This window comes from Danio aesculapii, chromosome 18 (genome assembly GCF_903798145.1).
Source record: "Danio aesculapii chromosome 18, fDanAes4.1, whole genome shotgun sequence".
In the NCBI taxonomy this organism is placed as follows: Eukaryota; Metazoa; Chordata; class Actinopteri; order Cypriniformes; family Danionidae; genus Danio; species Danio aesculapii.
The window spans coordinates 18,491,081-18,513,580 of record NC_079452.1 but is presented as its reverse complement, the minus strand read 5'-3'; the positions used below and the strand labels follow the sequence as shown (position 1 = coordinate 18,513,580).

At 37.7% G+C, this 22,500-nt stretch overlaps 1 protein-coding gene across 1 annotated transcript in view; it reads left to right on the top strand.

The window, feature by feature from the left end:
• Positions 1-18,042: 18,042 nt before the first annotated feature.
• pid1 (phosphotyrosine interaction domain containing 1) overlaps positions 18,043-22,500 on the top strand; it is a 52,838-nt gene continuing 48,380 nt past the window's right edge. The window contains exon 1 of the mRNA XM_056478097.1: positions 18,043-18,297. Coding sequence (XP_056334072.1) covers positions 18,268-18,297 — 30 coding nt within the window. The 5' untranslated portion in view covers positions 18,043-18,267. The remainder of the gene's footprint in view (positions 18,298-22,500) is intronic.

Genomic DNA, 22,500 nt, shown 5'->3' with positions numbered 1-22,500 from the left:
AGGAAAGCAGGAGTTTTGACAGTTTCAGGCAGTTTAGAATTGCTGTTTTTATTTGAGAGACAGAGAGACAGATATACTAATATAATAATATACAGTGGGGGAAAAAGTATTAACATGCCATGTTTTTTCCTGGAAATTATATTTCTAAAGGAGCTGTTACAGACTTTAGCAGAGTGTAAAAATCTTGATGTTCGGTTGGTTTCATCTATCAAATCTGAGTTTTATTTGTATTTTCTATTAGATTGAAGCAAGTGATTGGCTGGGCCATTCTACAGCTTGATTTTCTTTCTCTGAAAGCGTTTGAGAGTTTCCTTGGCTGTGTTTGGGATCATTGTCTTGCTGAAATGTCCACCCTGGTTTCATCTTCATCATCCTGCTAATGTAGACTGAAGCAGCAAATATTATTCACAATTAGGAAGGGCAGAGGGTTGCTGAAAAACTACTGAGAGGTTTCAGCTGCTGTCTGGTTTCACTGCCTTTCTACACCTCCCTTTCTTCATGTGTTCAATACTTTTCCCTGCGTCATTTCATTTGATTACACATAACTTCATTTGTAAAATACTTAGAAAATTTCAAGTCAACGGTACCTTTAGAAATATGTTTTCTGAGAAAAATGGGAACGTGTTCAATACTTATTTCCCCCACTGTACATAATATATACATATGTATAAAATATAATATGCATTAGCATTGTTAAAAATATCAATATTTAAATAATCAAAATGATACAATCTTGCTTTTGGTTTGGCCTTGCTCTTGCACTCGCTCTTCTCACCTTAAATAATTAATAACAGTATTAAGATTTTAACACTTTTGTTTTAATCAGAAAATAAGATGAGATTGCACTAATTTAGTATATATTTTTTACCTGTTATAAGCATTATATGCTTAAGATATTTTTTCCCTTCTTACTTAATTTGCTAACTTTTGAATGTTTAAATTTGTATCAAAAATGGTATCAAATACTGATATTTTTCAAGGTATCGTATCGAAGTTGGACATTCCAGTATCGTGACAACTAGGGCTGTTTGTTCATTGTTTTATGTTGTTTGAACAGCTATATCGCAATGTTCAGAATAGTCGATTATCAATAACGATATTCGCAATAGTCACATTCGCAATGTTGAGTGTGGATTATAGTTTATTATTTATGTTTTGAGGCGTGAGATTTTGAAAGCATTCAGGCATTTAACCATTTGTGACTTTAATAATGATTATTTTTATTGAATTATTTATCTATTGTTGACTACGCAGTATTATTTTACATGTGATTATTTAATTAGTTTACCTGAATACTGTTAAAAATCCCTAAAACACTGTTTTTTCAGTTATGTCTTGTTCTTGTTCAAGTATTTTTTACGTGATTCACTCCCCTACAACATCCCAATCAATATAAAAGGATTAATTCTTTCCAAATACAGATATTCCAGTCATCTGGTGATATTTTATTCATATCTCAGAAAAACTAAACATTGCAATGTTCGGTTTTTCAAATATCGTATACATAATATACAACGACGAGTGAAGTTTTGGTGACTTTTAAAATGCACTAGAACTCAAACTGAAAATCTTCTTGAGGATATGTAGTGAAATGGATATCTTCTGAGGCATTGAGACGAGCACATACTTCAGATTACTCCTACCTTGCTATCTAAAATAACACAGAACGTTCTGACATGTGTTATCTCAGCCAGGGTTGCACAAACACGCATTCTTGGCATTACAGATCAGGGCATCATTTCTGCCGGACCCAGCCCGAGGGTCTCGCTGTAATTGGAGCATATACTTATTTAATAGTGGTCTCAAAAGATCCCTCAGCTCACCCTGCATGGTACAATTCTTTCCGTGCCACCCTGGGTGATCTTGATGTTGCAGTTAACAAAGGGATTGCATCGATTTTTCCGACAATGCAATGGAAACGAGATCTAATTCTTGAGCTTCTCTCAAACACACAAACACTCGTGTGTGTGATTCTTTCCCAAACGCAACACACTTTTGTTGTGTTTTTTTCTCAAAATGTAATGAAGCACTCTGAGTGTCCGCTGCATGGTAACCATGACAACCGCAGGCTCTCTCTTTGTGGCGTTTCCATGGGAACGGGCATCGCTGTGTTGATGGCGATGCTCAGTCTCATTCTTTTCTCTCCCTTTCTGGGATTTGCAATCGTTCTGGTGTATATTCTTTAAACTTTAATTGAGCTCCTGATTTGACCTTCATCATAATCAGATGTTTTCTAGTACTGGGTTGCTGCAAGGGCATCTGCTGCGTAAAACATATGCCGGAAGAGTTGGTGGTTCATTCCGCTGTGGCGACCGCTGATAAATAAGGGAGTAAGTTGAAGAAAAATGAATAAATGAATAATCAGGATGATCATCTTGCACTCATATCTACTGCAAGATGTCCCATTCATTCCTTTCATTATTCATTCATTCATTCATTCATCATTCATTCATTTCATTTTTTTTTCGGCTTAGTCTTATTAATCTGGAGTTGCCAAAGCAGAATGAACCGCCAACTTCTCAGCATACATGGCCAATTTAGCATACCCAATTCACCTGTACCGCATGTCTTTGAACTTGTGGGGGAAACCGGAGCACCCACCCCAATACGGGGAGAACATGCAAACTCCACACAGAAATACCAACTGACCCAGCTGAGCTCGAACCAGCGACCTTCTTGCTGTTAGGCGATCGTGCTACCCACTGCGCCACCATGACGCCACATAGGCTGTTTCTCAATTCCAAGAATGCAGAGAACGGACTTGCGTTCTTTTGGAGACCGTTCTTGCCAAGCTACCTTAGAAGAACGAACTTGGAGACTGCGAGAACAGAGAATGCGTCCTGTGAGAATAAGATGCTGCGTCCTCCCTGGTTCTTACTGACGGTCACATGACCTTCACACATTTTTAATGGAAGATTATTTAGGTGCAGTATGTAAGTTTGACACCCAGTGGTTGAACTAGGTATTGCGCTCCTGGATCAAAACAAACGCAAGCTCAGGTTGCCAGATTGAGGACAGGAGCGAGTGATTTAAACCGTGTTCCAATAAAAGCAACTGCACCCGATAGAAGGAATATTTTCCATATTAAAAGGAGTTTTTGTCCTAACCAACACCTCAATTGATATACTAGAAACGGCTTCTATTTCTCAGAGGTGAACAGCAACTGTGATCACCTCAGGTAAACCTCATGTGCTTTATTCAATTTAAATGCTAACAATGTGAGTTTGAATGCCATTTTACATGACATTTATTGCCATACTACTGAAAGCAGCAGCAGATAGTTCACCTCAGATCTTGAAAATAAAATAATCCCCTTGAAAATGAACTTTAGATCTAAGCACGTGATTCAGCATATACATTTAATAATGTTAAAGAGGGTTAATACTTATTAAATAGATTATAAATGTTACCATTTTGTGAGTGAGTGCATATTCTGTGCTTCTGAATGGCTATTTTTAAATTTCAGTTATGTTTAGTCTGGTGCAAACAGCTAAATTGGTCATCACAGCAAATCTCATCACGATGTAACCTGCTCACCTAATGTTTATGCTCGGAATATTTATATCATTTGCTTATTAACCACCATCTGTGGAACTGACTCTGCGTCTCATTTTGGAGTCTGCAACTGTCCACCAGAGGTCGCATATCTGTCACGGACGCATACTTTCAGAGCCTTTCTGAATGAATGAAAAGCACGGCTTTCCACCAAGGCAACCCCGGTGCTGAAATATAATTGGCTAAACTGGCACTGGGCAGGTTAAAATGACCAAAGCAAAGACGGCGTTTCAGCACGGAAAACATTTTCAAAGCAGACTGTTTGACTTTGTTTTTCAAATAAAAAAAGTTCACTTGTTCAGCATGTTTCTTACATATCTGCAAACATATCATGGTGTTTTTATGCTTTAGAAGAGTCAAAACCTTACACACAGCACCTTTAAACATTACAGCGTTCATACAACGATTTATTATTTTTCCCCTTTTCAGTATATATACTATGCATAAAGACTTTACAAATATACAATACAAATAAAACAGATTTTAATAAGAATTTCAGCAAATAAACACCCTTAATGTGTTTATTCCTTTACAAAGATTTCCAATGTAATGTTTACTTTCACCGTGTCATTTCGGGAAACTTCGGAGACAAATAAGTTATAGCTCTGAACTTTAGTAATAAATCTATATAAAATGCTGCACTTTCCACCTCCTTTATTCAGCCGCAATGACTTCTGGGACTTCCAGAGCGAGTTTTGCACTCAAGTCTGCATCAATGCATCCTCGATGTCAAGAACACATCTGGAAACTTTCACGCGTCCTCCGTTCTTGTGTTCTTGAGTTTTGGAACTGAACTTTGACAGTTGATGATGATGTTACACGAGGACATGAGATCGCTGAAGAACGCATATTGAGAAACAGCCCTTGTTTCCTGCAGATTTCAGTTGCAACCCTTATCAAACACACCTGCCTGTAATTATCAAGTGCTGTTCAGGTCCTATTTAATTGGTTCAGATGTGTTTGATCAGGGTTGGAGCTAGGGTTGGGCGATATCGTACAATGTCTAATGTGAAACATCGTGATGGACGATGGCATCGCCGTCATAGGTGGTGGTGAATTAATTATTTATGAATAATTAATTAATTCATAATGAATTCATTTTTGTAGTCTACCGTTTCAACTACCTGACCCGCATGATCTTTGTTTTACCAATAACCAAATCATAAATAAATAAAGATAAGTTGAACACAAATTACCACCTGTCGATCACTTTTTCCGCGGGACTCTGGCATGAATAGGCAGAGTAATCTGTGTCATTATAATGGCGTCGACAAACTTGGGTGGTTAAAAAAGGTGCCCAACCAACAGTGTCTGAGGTTTTCACTAAAATTATTAAGTACAAGCGTAAAAGCAAAAGATTGAAGCAGTGTACTGACGCTGTAACACGTTACCTGATAGATTCAAAGGACTGAGGAGTCGTTAGATAGAGACAAGATTAATTAAATCACGTTTAACAACTATAGTGAGACACAATCCAGCGGTACATCCTTGACAAACCGTCTGACATGCACTGCTCTCTAGAGCTCAGACGAACGCATGACAGTGTGTGTTGCTGTGTCTGTGTGTGTGTGCGTTTTTAGCGGTATAGTGTGGAAGAAGGGCTCAGAAATGCTAGATGAAATGCCAGTGTGGATGTGGATCGTTTTCGTTCTAAAATGCCATTTTAAAACTAAGACGTATAGTTTGTGTTGATTTTGTGAGAAAAGTATAGTAGAATTTTAAGATGTAAACTCAAATTCTGAGGAGAAAACTTAAAAAATTCTGAGATATGAACTCAATTGTAAGATATACCCTCAGAAATGTGTGGGTTAAATTCAGAATTGTTCGATTTAAAGTCACAGTTACCTTTTTAATTATTCTGGCCTTCCATATATTCCCTTAATTGACTTAAAGATGCAAAAATGAGACTGTTTATTTCTTGTTTTATAGGTTTGGCAAGAAATCCAGACCAGCGATGTATGATGCGACTCCCATCAGTTATGAAGATTACAGCCCTGACGACAAGCCTCTAGTCGCACTCATTAAAACTAAAGATTTGTGAGGAAATACATCAACACACACACATACACACACACACTCTGCATACACATTCACTGTTCCAGCCTTTAAAATGAACCGTTTAGTATTTATTTCCAGAAAATAAGTTAAAAATAAAAAATCAAACCTTAAAAGATACTTTGAAATCGATATATTTTAGCATCGCTAACTGTGAAGCTTTTAATTCACGTCAGGCACTTTGGAGTGCTGCACAGAATTAGTCTAAAGGAATGTGCTTTGTTTGCAGACGCAAATGTTTTTGTGGAATGTGAGTAGACAAATAACAAGCTACATTGCAAAATGTGTCTGGGGGTTGCGTTTAACCCAAAACCCTTCCAACCCTCCGGACTCAGATTACAAATACGATAGCAGCAGGCCAAAAGCTGTAGAATTAGCCAGTCATAGAGCTCATAGTGCAGGTATACTCTTAACGTTATACAGAGTAATTACAAGATAAGACGATGTAGGTTGCCTTACTGGCGCATAGGATCGGTGGTTCGGCATTACTCTGTAACCTTATGTACATGATTGTTGTTTGCTGTTTATTTCTTCTTGTTCACTGTGGTCTCTTTTGTGTCATAAACTTGGTGTTAGCAAAGTCTTAAGATTCCACTGTCCGTGTGAAGGCAGCACAACAAAGTGCTTTTCAAGTAATATTTGATGGTGTCGTCTCACTGAGTAATAAATTAGGACTCCTGATCTACATTTCATAGTGTTTTAAACAAGACATCCATGTTCCAGTACGTCTGCGCAGCTCCTTAAGGTTGCGAAATTTCAGACTGAAATTGAGTCATTTCACTAGAAATCGAAACTATTGGGAGTTTCGTGTGAAAACAAACAAGTTCCCTGTGCAGAATTTACCCATGTGGAAGATTACACGACTACTGTGTGAGCTGTGCATTATACACCAGTACAGTATTAGTGTTGAATTGAGTGGAAATGTGATCAGAAATTATTATTAAAGGTGCCATAGAGTGTTTTGATACGATGTGTTAAATTGTTCAGTGGGAGCCACATTGAATGCATGTGGATTAGGTAAGTGATTATTTTGCTTTCGAGTGGTGTTGCATGAAATATAATCTAGATTATAATTAAACTCCACAAAGTTGTATTTTGTGGGTTTACCATACAACTGGGATCGACGGCAAGACTTTAGTCAGGTAGTGTAAGAGCAACAAATAATAACTTCTAGTTGAAAAAGTGGCAGAAGGTGAATTTTTCTGATGAATCATCTGCTGAACTGCTTCCCAATCATCACAAATACTGCAGAAGACCTACTGGAACCCACAATAAAGATTCTCACAGAAATCAGTCAAGTTTGGTGAAGGAAAAATCATGGTTTGGGGTTACAGTCAGTATGGGGGTGTGCGAGAGATCTGCAGAGTGGGATGGCAACATCAACAGCCTGAGGTATCAAGACAATTGTGCTGCCCATTACATTACAAACCACAGGAGAGTGCAAATTCCTCAGCAGGATAGCCGCTCCTTCTCATACTTCAGCCTCCACATCAAAGTTCCTGAAAGCTAAGAAGGTCAAGGTGCTTCAGGATTGGCCACTCCAGTCACCAGACATAAACATTATTGAGCATGTCTGGGGTAAAATGGAGGAGGCATTGAAGATTAATACTAAAGAATCTTGATGAACTCTGGGAGTCCTGCAAGAGCGCTTTCTTTGTCGTTCCAGATGACTTCAGCAATGAGTTATTTGAGTCATAGCAGAGATGTATGGTTGTTCAAGCTCATGATGGAGTCAGACAGAATATTGAGTCTGTTTCCACTGCAGCATGACTTTATATTCTATATTGGACATTATTTCTGTTAAGTGACAAGACTTCTGTCTAAGCAAAGTCAGACCTTACTGTCCTAATTAAAAATCAAGGCATGATCATATTTTATTTTGGTCAAATAAGCATAATCTAGATGTGTTTAATCCGTCATTACAAGCGTAAACTGCTAAATTCACTATACTATACATTTTAAACTAGCTAAATATTACATTTAAACAGAGCTTATGCCTCTTCAGAGTGGCGTTAATTGAATTTTTAAATCCGTATATCCTGCATTTTGCGTTCTGGCTCACCTGCTTAACAAAGCTGCTCCTTTACTCTTTCCTAAAGCCTGTGATGTTTCAAAATAAGAGTACCACATATAAATAAAGCTTAATGTAAACTTAGATAAAATATGGGAAAAAATACCATTGTTGTAATCTCACTAGGAAATATTGTTGCCAATCAAATGCAGCCTGGGCATGCATATTAATGATCCTGTGTGGATTTTCAGTCAGTGTTTCGTTCTGATTGGCCTGTTTTTCAACTGGGATTTTAACACAGGTTTTACATGAGAACAAGTAAACAATCGTGTTTGATGCTCACGTTAAGTTTTTCCATGTATGGAACTCTTACTGTTCAGCTATGCCTACTGTATGTATATACAGATTTTCATTCTATGGCACCTTTAAGAATGAATCAAGATCCTTAGAACTATATTAAATATATGGGGAAAACAGGGAGTCTGTTAAATATGAATAATAGCATCAATAATTTGCCAATCTATAGCAAACCGCACCTTTTGCTTTCTCAAAAACATGAGAATATTGAATAAACCACAAGAACGTTATTAAAATAGACAGTTCAACAGAAATTAAAAATAAAAGCTTTTCATTTGCTCACCCTCATGTCATACAAGCATGGAAGTGACATTTTTCTTCTTCAGTAGAACATTAACAAGATTTTTAGCTGGAACCGTGGTCCTTAGTGATTCATAAAATGCAAATCAATGATTCATAAAATGCTAATTCAATCCCTTTGCGAGTCAAAAAAATAAACACAGTCCCAAAAACGTGTCTCCTTATGAAACTTTAGGTCTAATGAATTGAAATGAGTCAAAAACTGAACATTATTCACAACATTAATACTTTTAATACACAATTGTTTTCGACTTTATTCGTATAGGTCAGACTGCAGGCATCCAGGATAAGCCAAGTACTATTTTGATGAATTTGAATACAACATATCCTTTTTCTCTATTAAACAAAGGTAATAATGTTATAAATAATGTTTATTTTTCAGCATAGACCAATCAACTGACTTTATAAGGAGCCACAGAAATTAATTTATAATTTAGCATTGTTTTATTTATTTTACTCTGAAATTGCTGGCAACCTACTGACTTGCATGATATGAACCACCAAGGACCAGTTTCAGTTAAAAATGTTCTAATGAAGAAATAAAAGTCACATATATTGGATGACATGATGGTACGGGGTAACAGATCACAGTTGATTCGGGATTTGTATGGATCACAACCCACGGTTCGGAACACACCTGGCCCTAATATTAATACTTATTTTGAACTTTACTAAATTTGTAATGATCGCAGAGAGATCGCCTCTCGCTTCACTAAATCACATGTATGAAAGCATTTAGGTTTTCCTGTAAAATATAATGACGACGAAAGAAGTTGTGGTAGGTTATTGGGGATGTGGTGGGTTCTTAGGTTATTAAAGTATTTTCTGTGACTACTTGTTTAGCCTGCATCAAATCATTCAGTGTAATCTGCACGATTAATCATTAAAGGATCGGGATCTCAACACCCATGCAACATAATTATAAACGATAGTGATCTGCTTGTTTGTTGATCCTTCGAATCGCTGCATTCAAATCTGTGTTTGGAGATTCAGTCTTTAGGTTACAAAAGAGTCAAATAACACAGAAGTACTGGGATAACAGTGTAGTTTAGATAAAACCACTGATGTTATGATGGAGATTAAAATCCTCATCATGGCCTTTAACATGATGCTCAAAAATAAAAGTTGTGGCAGCAATTACATTATTTAACCAATAGGTGGCGACAACCAGCCATCAAAAATATGCCACTGAATCATTATTTAACAATGACACATCTAGCAATGAAACATGAAGTTTTATGAGTGAGGAACTGAATCATTTATTGAAATGAGACTAAAAATAAATATGGGTTGTACCAACACAATCTCACGGCAGTTCGTAACTTTTTGATTTAGTGGCTAATTCGTATGAATTCATATGAATTCGTACATTTTACAATTTGCTCATCCCCCAATGACGGTTGGGTTTAGGGGTGGGGTTAGGTGCCACGCCTCCTTTTTAAAATCGTACAATTTCATACGACTGAACTCGCCACTAAACTGACAAAACGTAAAATACTTACGTTTTCTCGTGAGATCAGGCTGGATGTACAAATTATAGTTAGATTTATTCATTTAGCGCTATCAGCAACAGTAAGTAGTACAGTGAAATTTTCACAGTACTGAATATTTTATTTTTATTCAGCTGATTATTTCTTCATTTTACTTTTTGTGAAATTACAGGTTCTAAATTCTGTTTGTTAAAACCAAAAGTGTCTTGCAGGACTGTTTTGGTAATAAATGGAAAGCAAATGACATTTGTCTCCTCCCCTCTTTGGCTGATCTGAAAAATGGTCCGATCCGTGACTAAAAAAAACTATAACGTGATCCGAACCGTGAGATCTGTTACACCACTAACTGAGGGTGAGCAAATTAACAGCAAATTAAAACAATTTTGGTCAGCTATTCCTTTAAAGATGTTTACATGCACTGTGAAATTGGAATAATGACTAAAAAGTGGGCCAGTTTGGCTTTTGACCCAATAAATAGACACAGTTTATGCTGTTTAAATGTCCTTACATTCTGTCAGAAGTGTAAGGTTGTGCATGCAAGTGCAATTTGTGAGAGCATGGAAAAATCGGAGAACTGAAAAGGCTTCCTGCGTAATGGGGAAAATAATGTGGACAAGTGCACATTAGAGAATTCGTTGGAAACTTTGAAACTCCGTGCAAAATTATTAGTGGCACTGAAACAGACTTAAAGAAGAGTCTCCAAGAATAAGATTACCTTCCTCATTAGTATATAGTGATACATTAGTGAGCTCATGCTCAGAGTACTGGAACAAGAGCGGTGTTTCAACCAGGTCCTGGAGTCTGCCATGCGCTTCTAGTGTTCCTGCAATGGGTTCCAGCTCTCTTTCTTTCTCTCTCTTTATTTGCATCTGGAATTTATAGGCCGATTTCATTAATTCCATTACTCTTCTTTATCTTTTATCTTCCGTATCTGCTCCTGTAGACTGTTCTCCTCTTGCTTAGTGTAGACAAGTAGAAGTGTCCCTCTGTAGCTGATCTGAGACTTTTGATGACTTGTAATGGCAGAATCATTTGATGTACATTTCCTTTGTTTCAACACAAAATCAGTTATTTAGAAGAATGTTCAAGCTGCTCCTGAAGTGATAGTTAAAATTGAAAAAAAGCTGAAGCTGTGTTGCAAAACTTGACTTTTTGGCTCTTTTAACTGTGTTTTTTTTGGAGCTTGACTTTATTTATGGAAAAGAACAGCTTGGACATTTTCCAGATGTTCTGTTTTAGTGTTCTGCAGAAGAGAGGATAATGAGCAACTTGAGCTCATAATGTTTAGGTAAACGATCACTGTTGGCTTTATCAACTGGTCTCGGATCAGAACGAAAGGGAAGCTTCTAACCCGAGCACTGTTTTTTTGTTAGATAAAGATAACACCCATTTGGTTATATATGTGGAATGATGTACTAATAAAAGTTCAAGTGAAAGCCTAAGGTCTGCTTGAATGTTTGTTCATTCATTCGTTTTCAGAGATCGCCACAGTGGAATAAACTGCTTCCAGCATATGATTTACACGGCGGATGCCCTTCCAGCCACAACCCAGTACTGAGAAACACCCATACACAGTCATTCACACACAACTCATACACTACAGCCAATTTTGTTCACCCAATTCACCTATAGCGCACGTGCTTGGACTGTATGGTAAACTGGAGCACTCGGAGAAAACCCACACTAACACTGAGAGAACATGTCAACTCCATACAGAAATGCCAACTGGCCCTAGCCGAGACTCCAACCAGTGACCTTCTTGCTGTGAGTTGACAGTGCTAACCACTGAGCACCGTGCTGCCCTCTACTGCATGTTAAATATATTAAATTATAGATAAGAGCACACAGCATGAAACTTTATATCAAGAAACAAGATTTTTCTGGAAGACATCACACACAAACATCAGCGAACAGATGTTAAGTCTCACACAATTACACACACACACACTCTATCGCTCAAAACAGTCTAAAATTCATAACCACTGTCTGTTTCATGCGCAAAGCAAACTTGACATTTGTAGAAGCGTTCAGTGTTGCAATCGTGTCTAAAGATGAAAAACACACACACAGAGACGCTGGATGTTTTCCATGGTTTTGACTGTCTGCGGATGGAATGTCCCCCCAGCTGGACGTGCCCTTGTATGGAGTTCAAACGATGTCCTGGACCCTTCATTGACCTTGTGTGGGCTCCAGATGTTCTCAAAGTAAACATCTGTAAGAATGGCGCACCATGATGACGCTCTGGAAGTCCCTCCACCACAGGGAAGAAAAGACACTTTCGATGGCTTTGACCTCAGCGATAGACTAAAGTCTCTTTTGACTGCTTTAAGTGTTTATTTGACCTCTGGGCTTCTACTATAAGCAGTTCTTTTCTGCACACACTGCACACATTCAATGTTCTGCTGCAGTGAGATATAATCAGTGTTGGGTATGTTGCAACAAAAATGTCATTATTATTATTTTTTGAGTATATATTCATTTATTTTCCTTAAGCTTAGTCCCTTATTTATCAGGGGTTGCCACTGCGGAATGAACCACCAATTATTCCGGCATATGTTTTACACAGCGGATGCCCTTCCAGCCGCAACCCAGTACTGGGAATGTACATATATTTTTATGATTCGATCATTCATTTTCCTTTGGCTTAGTCCCTTATTTTTCAGCGGTCGCCACAGTGGAATGTACCACCAACTATTACAGCATATGTTTTACGCAGCAGATGCCCTCCCAGCTGCAACCCAGTACTAAGAATGTATATATATTTTTTATCAGTCATTGATTTTCCTTCAGCTTAGTCCCTTGTTTTCACCACAGCGTAATGAACTGTCAACTATTCTGGCATGTTTTATGCAGCGGATGCCCTCCCAACTGCAACCCAGTATTGGAAATGTACAAATATTTTTACTTATATATTTATTTTTTCCATAATATTCTTATGTTTCTTAATTTTTTCCTCTTTCTTTCATTATTTCTGAAATGCCATAAAATTTTAAAAAATCTGACTGGTTTGTTTACTCCTATGCACCCATGCATATTGTCACACACAAACAGATACACACACACACACACACACACACACATTTTTAAATGTTGCTTGTTGATGCTCAGTTTATGTTATATGTTTGCGTGTTTGTGTATGTTTTATGTTAATATCAATGTCAAATCCCCTAATGAGCTCAACAAATTGATTAAAATTTTGTGTGTGTGTGTGTGTGTGTGCGTGTGTGTGTGCGTGCGTGCGTGCGTGCGTGCGTGCGTGTCTAAAACAGGGGTGTCTAAACTCGGCCAATGTCCTGTTGATTTTAGCTCCAACTTGCTTCCACACACCATGCCAGGAAGTTTCTAGTGAGAGCTTGATTAGCTGGTTCAGGTGTGTTTGATTAGGGTTGGAACTAAACTCTTCAGGACACCGGCCCTCCAGGACAAGTTTGGACACCGCTGGTCTAAAAAGTACTTTATTACACAATAAGTAATTGAATTACTTTATTCGATACTATTTAAAAATCCCTAAAAATGTGTGCGTGTGAGTGTATGTGTATGTGTGTGCGTGTATACACTACCTGAAAAAAAGTCTTGTCGTCGATCCCAGTTGTAAGTGCAACAAATAATAACTTGACATTTAGTTGATCATTTGGAAAAGTGGCAGAAGGTAGATCATCTGCTGAACTGCATCCCAATCATCACAAATACTACAGAAGACCTACTGGAACCCACATGAACCCAAGATTCTCAAAGAAATCAGTGAAGTTTGGTGAAGGAAGAATCATGGTTTGGGGTTACATTCAGTATGGGGGCGTGCGAGAGATCTGCAGATTGGATGGCAACATCAGCAGCATGAGGTATCAAGATATTTTGCTGCCCATTACATTACAAACCACAGGAGAGGGCAAGTTCTTCAGCAGGATAGCGCTCCTTCTCATACTTCAGCCTCCACATCAAAGTTCCTAATAGCAAAGAAGATCAAGCTACTCTAGAATTGGCCAGCCCAGTCACCAGAAATGAACATTATTGAGCATGTCTGGGGTAAGATGAAGGAGGAGGCATTGAAGATGAATCCAAAGAATCTTGATGAACTCTGGGAGTCCTGCAAGAACGCTTTCTTTGCCATTCCAGATGACTTTATTAATACGTGATTTGAGTCATTGCAGAGATGTATGGATGCAGTCCTTCAAGCTCATGATGGAGTCATACACAATATTCATTCTTTTCCACTGCACCGTGACTTTATATTGTACATTATTTCTGTGACAAGACTTGTTAAATCATTAAAAAATCAAGGCATGGTCATATTTTATTTTGGTAAAATAAGCGTAATCTAGAGGCCTTTGCCTTTCATATAAGCCACTTCTGATACCAAATGATCAACTAGAAGTCAAGTTATTATTTGTTGTTTCTAAAACTTGCATAGGCGACAAGACTTTTGTCAGGTAGTGTATATAGAATAATAACATATAATATAGCACATTAATTCCTGACTCATTGCTACTTAAGAATGTTCAATTTAACTTTCTTTATCTAAAAAATTAAATGTTCTGCAAATATATGTGTGTTTTGTTACTCTGCTTCTTGAATTGATTAATCAAGAGTTTTATTTGCAGTATTTACGGCAAGTTCATTAGAAGTAACTAACTAGTTGACATAAAAATAAAAAGCAATCCCTTACTTTGCAGAAAAGTAATCCAATTTCAGTAACTGTTTACTTTGTAACTAATCACACCAAACACTGGATATAACACACCCTGTAATGTACGTGTGCAGTTATAGGATGAAGGTAATATAAATACAGTTTATGATGCAGCGCTAGGTTTACCTTTTTTGATTAAAAATATATGTATTTATACAGTGGCATGCTGCTACACTGGTAATAATATAAACCGAAGGACCAAAATCTTTAAATATTCTCTCCACACCCATATGTATAGGCTACCAGGAGTGTGAAGCAGATATGGTGGTTTAACCGCTTGTAAATCCTGGAAAATCCAAATTTAACACGTTTAATAGACAGGCAGGGTCAATCGCTGACCTGTGACTTCATGAAAGGTTATAAAAAGGCTTGATTTTACCACACCGCTTCTCTTTGGAGACTGTTTAACATCTGGTTTGAAAGCTTTTACCTTGTTATAAATTTCAGTCCAAATAAGAATGAAAGTTTTATGGGTCACACTTTACAATGAGGTTTCATCAGTTCATGTATTTACTAACATGAACTAATAATGAACACTAATGTACAGCGTTTATTAATAATAGTTCAACATTTATTATTGCATCATTAAAATCCAAATCATGCTTGTTAACATTAGTTAATTTACAGTTAATTTCCATTAACTAATGACTGATAAATACTGTAATAAATGTATTATTCATTGCTTGTTCATGTTAGTAAACACATTAACATATCTGGGAACACTTTACAATAAGGTTGTATTAGTCAGTGTTAGTTAATGCATTTACAGACAATGGACAATACATGTATTACAGTATTTGTTGATGTATGTTAATAAAAATACAGTTGTTCATTGTTAGTTCATGCTAAGTGCATATAGTAATGTCAAAAAGCATGCATTTGGATGTTAATAACGGATAATTAATGTTGAACTATGATTAATAAATGGGGTGGCGCAGTGGGTAGCACAATCGCCTCACAGCAAGAAGGTCGCTGGTTCGAGCCTCGGCTGGGTCAGTTTGCATGTTCTCCCCGTGTTGCGTGGGTTTCCTCCGGGTGCTCCGGTTTCCCCCGCAAGTCCAAAAACATGCGGTAGAGAGGAATTGGGTGAGCTAAATTGTCCATAGTGTATGTGTGTGAATGTGTATGGACGTTTTCCAGTGATGGGTTGCAGCTGGAAGGGCATCCGCTGCCTAAAACATATGCTGGATAATTTGGCGGTTCATTCCACTGTGGCAACCCCTGATAAATAAAGGGACTAAGCCGAAAAGAGAATGAATGAATGAATGATTAATAAATCTGTACAATATTGTTCATAATTAGTTCATGTAAGTAAACACATTAAACCTTATTGTAAAGTGTGACCCATTTTCTAATCAGGGGCGGATTTAACCAATTAGCCAGGTAAGCAGCCTCGTAGGGCCCCAAGAAATCTGTAAACCCCAATAAATATCTGGAAGCTTCTATAAATTTAATATATTTTCTATTGAGGGTCTAACAAATACAATTTTAACATCAGGGTTTCTGCCGAAGTTTAATTTATGACTTTTTAAAGGGCACCTATGGTAAAAAATCTACTTTTCAAGCTGTTTGGACAGACATATGTGTAGGTATAGTGTATAGACCGTCATATTGGGGTGATATAAACACACCCAGTCCTTTTTTTTTCAATTAAACAACATAAAAACGGTGGACCAATTGGAGCGGTTTTCAGACCAACCGCAACTTGACGTATAGGACTTGCGCAAAGCAACCAGGATTAAGGTCTGTTCAGTTTGCTAGGATCATCAATCATCATCAAACGTGATGAAGAGTGAGTTTTACAAGTTTAAAATGTTTTAAAACAGTGCTTGTTAATAAATTACAGTGATTTACTTTAGATATACTTTATCACCAGAGCCGCGTGTCAGTACAGTTATAAAAGAAGGCGCTTCAATCCCGGTTTGTGGACGTTAAATCAGGTTTATTTTGTACATCAACGCAAAAGATATCCATTCAGCAGTAGATATTAACCTGTATCCTGTCACAATTGTCGTGCAACAAGAGTGCGAAGCTAAACGCGTGCGCTGTCTGTGTGTGTGTGTGTGTGTTTGCGCTGTGTGTGTGTGTGCATGAACTTTGTAACGACATTGTGTGTTACTCATCGTTGCAACTCCACAACAAATGCATCAAATACTCATTGATAAAGTTCTTACTGTAGTATTTCTCACAAACGTTATGGGAGATCTGCTTCCTTTATGTCTGTCTGTTGTCTGAGGCAGCCGAGGGAGGAGATTGAGGCACGCTGACAGGCACGTGAGAACGGTGAGCGGGGAGGATTAGCCTTAAAGGGCCAGTACAAAAAAAACAGTAACAAGCTGTTACAAGCTATAAAAAAGAAACTTCAGACAGCTATGATAAATAATGATAGTTAATAGCTTGCTAATACCATGAATTGTGACCTAAAGTGTTACCAAAAAAATTAATAAGAATACAAAGGGTGCATATTAGGATTGTTGGGCCCCATGGCTGTAATTACTTAGGGCCCCCAAATAATTAAATGCAGCCCTGTATTTAAAATAACCTTTTCAGAATCAGAAAGAGATTTATAGCCAGGTATTTTTACACACACAAGGAATTATGACAGACATTTCCACAGAGCAACAAAATGACAAAGACACAGACAATGAAGGAATAAAAAAAGAAGAATATACAATTTTATCAAAGGTATGTAGCTCCAGTATATTATTATATACAATATTGTATCTATAGCTGTATATTATGTGCAAATTAAATGTAAACTTTGTGTGTAGTTAAATAAATAGGTGTATGTGTGTATAAATAGTGTTTGTTAAGTGTTACAAGTACTAGGTATTAGTAGTAAGCAGGGTGCGAATTACAGGGGGATTTGGTGGGAACTGACCCTCCTAATTAAAGCTTGATATCCCGTGAAGGATGTCAAAATGAAATGGGGGGGGGGGGGGGGTCAGTCCTCTGAATAGTGAGAAATAGTTTGCTCTGATCTGTATCTAGATTCTTGTAAAATAGGTGTTTGTTTCGCCAAAAAGTTAAATAAATTAGATGCATAGTTTGTATAGTTTGACCCGTGTAGCTTCTGAAATAGCTAATCAGATCAAACCGTAGGTCAGAATACACAAAATATCCCACAAAACACTGTTTTTTTAAGGAGTTATTAAATATACTCTCATGAAATACTAGAAATGTCCTAACCCTGCTGAAAAATCCAGCTTAAAATGACCAGCCTGGTTTAAGCTGGACATAGCTGGTTTTAGCTGGTCACCTCCCAGCCTGACCAGCTAAGACCAGGCTGGAAATGGCTGGAAACCAGCCTGGAAATGGAAATGGAAATTTTAGAGGGGCCAAAACCCCTCTAAAACCAGGCTGGTCGACCAGCTAAAACCAACCAACCAGCCTAGGCTGGTTTAAACTGTCTCTTTTTTCAGTAGGGAAGTGTTATTTGAAATAACACAATAATAAATAATACATTTTTATTAGTGGACTGACCTGCAGTCTACAGACCTGCTCTCTGTGCTCTACATCGCCTTGCTGAGCGTCGCCCTCTGCCGGACACGCTGAGAACAGCATTGGTCGAGAGGGGGCGGATGACACGGAGGAACAGATAAAGGGGGAGAGAAAGAAAGAAAAGAGCCTGTGCGTGTTTTCGCAGGCGGAGTTTCGTTCTTGCGCACCGTTGGAATTCACTGTCTGTATATTTTTTTCCTCTGGGTTTGCTTGGAGGAGACCGAAGGAGCGAGAAAGCGCCGCCAGCGAGCAGATGTTATAGCTGGACTATTCCTGTTTCCAGCCTGACAATCGAGCCTCTATCATCTGGTAAAATGTGGCAGCCCGCGTCGGAACGATTGCAGGTAAGACTGCCCGTCTAATTTCTGTAATAAACGCTTTTGTCTGTAGTCTGTCGCTCATTTTGAAGCCACAGTGTGCAGGCCAGCCAGCGGGTACACGAGCTACTCATCCAGCAAACACCATCATCATCCAGCCTTCATTTATTTGTTTGTTTCCGTGATAAAACGCTGTCCTGGCGTTTGCCTGGCTCCTCAACTTTGTATCGCGTCTCTTGGCTGGAGCTCTGAGTGTCTGGACTACAGCTGGTCGCTAAACAGACCTGAAGTTTTACTGTTCTTCCAGAGCATATCGTGCTTTTCCAGACCCAAGGCCATTTCACACCGTTCCTGTGTCTGTCTGCAGTCTCTGAAATGTCTGGAGCCACTTTTTGTTGAGCTGGAGCTTGCTGTTCTCCAGGCCTTGCTGTGGTTCCTCTTACTAGCTCTACCTAGAGATGTGTCTCGAGATCATGGAAGATCTGAAAATATCATTGAGTTAGTGATTTTCCAGCTCTGGAAAAAAGTCTGAAATTATTCAAACGTGTGTGAGTCGTGATCTTTCTACAGGCCTAAGTGAAAATTGAGGTAAAGTTGGTTTTATATTAGCACATTCTGACATTCTCCTTAATAAAATCAATTCAGAAAAGTATTATTAAATTCTAAATAGTGAAATCATATTAGCAGTCAATGACTATCAAAGTACAACACTGTTCACAGCTAATTAAATAGTGCTAATATTGTTTACAAGTCATATTTATATGGGATTTCAGACCAAATATTGAAAGTACCATGGTAAACGATATAGGGAGCATGTCACAAGTTGTAACTGATGAATGTGCGAATATAAAACCAACTTTACCTCAGTCTAGTGCCAGGGGTCTTGAGGTGAGGGAAGACCTGAAAATATCAACGAGTTCGTGAATTTCCAGATCTAAAAAAAAAGTCTGAAGTTATTCAAAGGTGTGTGATCTTTCTACAGGTTTTACTGAAAATTGAGGTAAAGTTGGTTTTATATTCGCACATCCAGACTTTCAAAATAATAATATTATTTCAGAAAAGTATTGCAAATTCCTAACAGTGAAATCATATTAGCAGCCAATGACTATCAAAGTACAACACTGTTCACATCAATTAAACAGTGCTAAGGTTGTTTTCAAGTCATATTTATGTGAGATTGCAGACCAAATATTGAAAGTACTATGGTAAACAATGTAGGGAGGATGTCACGTGTTGTAACTGAATGAATTTGCGAATATGAAACCAACTTTACTTCAATTGAGTACCAGGGGTCTCAAGATCATGGAAGACCTGAGAATATCAATGAGTTACTGATTTTTACAGCTCTGGAAAAAAGTCTGAAATTATTCAAACATGTGCGTCATGATCTTTCTACAGGTCTCAGTGAAAATTGAGGTAAAGTTGGTTTTATATTGGCACATTTAGACTTTCTCCTTAATAATGTCATTTTAGAAAAGTATTATTTGCAAATTCCTAAAAGTGAAATCATATTAGCAGCCAATGACTATCAAAGTACAACATTGTTCACAGTCAGTTAGTGCTAATATTGTTTTGAAGTTATTTACTGGCTATTTTTGACTGAATATTGAATATATTGAATACTGAATATAAGTGACCAAAGTTTTAACAGAATGAATGTGTGAATATGAAACCAACTTTACTTCAATCTAGAACCAGGGGTCTCGAGATCATGGAAGACCTGAAAATATCAATGAGTTAGTGATTTTCCAGCTCTAGAAATAAGTCAGAAATTATTCAAATGTGTGAGTCATTACTCTTCCACTGGTCTTTGCTGGTTTTTGTTTTGAACGGATCTACCAATGCTGAAAAGATTGAGGTACAGTTGGTTTTGTATTCGCACATTCTGACGTTCTCCTTAAGAATATCTTTCAGAAAAGTGTTATTTGCAAATTCTTAATAGTGAAATCTTATTAGGGGCGACGCAGTGGCACAGTAGGTAGTGCTGTCGCCTCACAGCAAGAAGGTCATTGGCTCGAGCCTTGGCTGGGTCAGTTGGCGTTTCTGTGTGGAGTTTGCATGTTCTCCCTGCGTTCGCGTGGGTTTCCTCCGGGTGCTCCGGTTTCCCGCACAGTCCAAAGACATGCGGTACAGGTGAATCGGGTAGGCTAAATTGTCCGTAGTGTATGTGTTTGAATGAGTGTGGATGTTTCCCAGAGATGGGTTGCAACTGGAAGGGCATCCGCTGCGTAAAAATGTGCTGGATAAGTTGGCGGTTCATTCCGCTGTGGCGAACCCTGATTAATAAAGAGACTAAGCCAAAAAGAAAATGAATGAATCAAATCTTATTAGCAGCCAATGACTATCAAAGTACAACATTGTTCACAGTCAAATAAATAGTGCTGATGTTGTTTTGAATTCATGCTTATATGTGATTTTCAGACCGAATATTCAAAGTACCATAGTAAACAATATATTTATACTTGTCACAAGGTCTCACTGAATGAATGTGCGAATATAAAACTAACTTTACCTCAATCTGAAAAGCCCTCCAAAACCAGCAAATGTAGTTTAAGCCTTTTTAAAAATCTAGTTAAATCTGTATTCTCTCTTTTGGAACTAGTCATTAAGTGCAAAAACTAAAAAAAAAAAATCTAGTCACCGGCTCTGTGTGCTAGTGCTCAAGATGGTCTTTGAAGTAAATGACTGGTTGGCCAGTGTGAACTAGCTAATTACAACTTTGTACCGGTCAGAAACTCATTGTAAACTGAATTTTCTTGTAGGGGTTAATCTTTGTGAAGGATCACACAAATTATGTAAACCTGTGAATAAAAAGTCATTGAAATCGGTAGAAAGTAATGGGAATTCAGAGGTGTAAACTGGATTGTGTAAAAGTCTCTACTGAAAGCTTGAACTGGTTTTGCTGATATAAGACGGATTTCCAATCTGAGTGTTTCAAGTTTGTTCTCATCTGGTCTATACAGATTTATTTCTTAAAAAGTGCCTAAAAGCCCTCTGAAAACCAGCAAATAAGAAATATTTGGTTTAAGCCTTTTCTCCACATAAGAAAATGCAGTTTAAGCTGCCTGTTGTGTTTTGGAATATGGTAGCTGGTTTATAGCTGGTCATTAACAGCAGAAAACTAGCTACCAGTTGGCCTTACCATTGGTCAAGATGGTCTTTTGAACTGTGAGCAGTGCTTCGCCAGTTTGAACTAGTAAATGGGCAATTTGTACTAGCAGGAAACGAGTGTTTTCTTGCATATGTTAATCTTTATCACTGAGTCACACTAAAAGCTTAAAAGTCAAGCCAAAGGCTTTGAAATTAGGTGTGGAAATTCTGAGGTGCAAAATGGACCTTTGTCAGAGAGTCAATTACAAATTTGCCACTGAAAAGCCTAACTACTGTGTTGTCTACCTGGTAAGTTCTGAAAAGTCCACTACAACTAGTAAAATAGTTATAAAAGTTCTCAAAGTGAGCTTTTAAATCGTTTTTTGAACTGACAGCAAATTGAAAAAGTCCATTAAAAAGAAACAGACATTTTTAAAGCATTGGTATTTCACAAGTTTTAATCTAATTTCAGAAAAGCATTCAATTTCTAAACAGAGAAATAATATTAGCAGCCAATTGTTGTTTTGTAGTCATGCTTAAATGTGATTTCAGACCGAATACATTAGTTTTAAAGTGTGTCGATGTACAAATTTCATGATGAAAAGCCTAGTTTTATCTGATTTAAGCTGGTCTCCTGGGGGCTTTAATCGAGTCGTCTCTGTAAATTGTCTAAACCTGCCATCACCATCAAAGTTCACTTTAAACCATTTGCTCTGGTTTCTGACTGGTTATTAACTGGTTGTTAGCAGCGACCAACTAGCTACAAACTTAAAATGAACAACCTCTCTGCAGCATAGGGGATGGTCAGCCATCTTGAACTTGCTAATAACTAACAAGATTATCAAATTTTCCCAAAATATAGGTCCCTACTTAAACTGATTTTACTTGTAGAGGTTAATCTTTATAAACAAATTTAAAAGTCCATGGAAAAAGCCAGAAATTGTGGGTATCCTGAGGCATAAAATGGAATTTGGCTTCACATCATCATGCTTTTAAGTCGGTGTGTCAAGAAAACCAGTTCAAGATGCTGCATTCGGTACCATCTCACTGTTTCTGAATGGCATCTCAAACCGGGTTTATTCCTATACAGCACATCTGTTAACAAGCTGTGCTTTCCTTTTTTTCTTTTTCATTTTTACA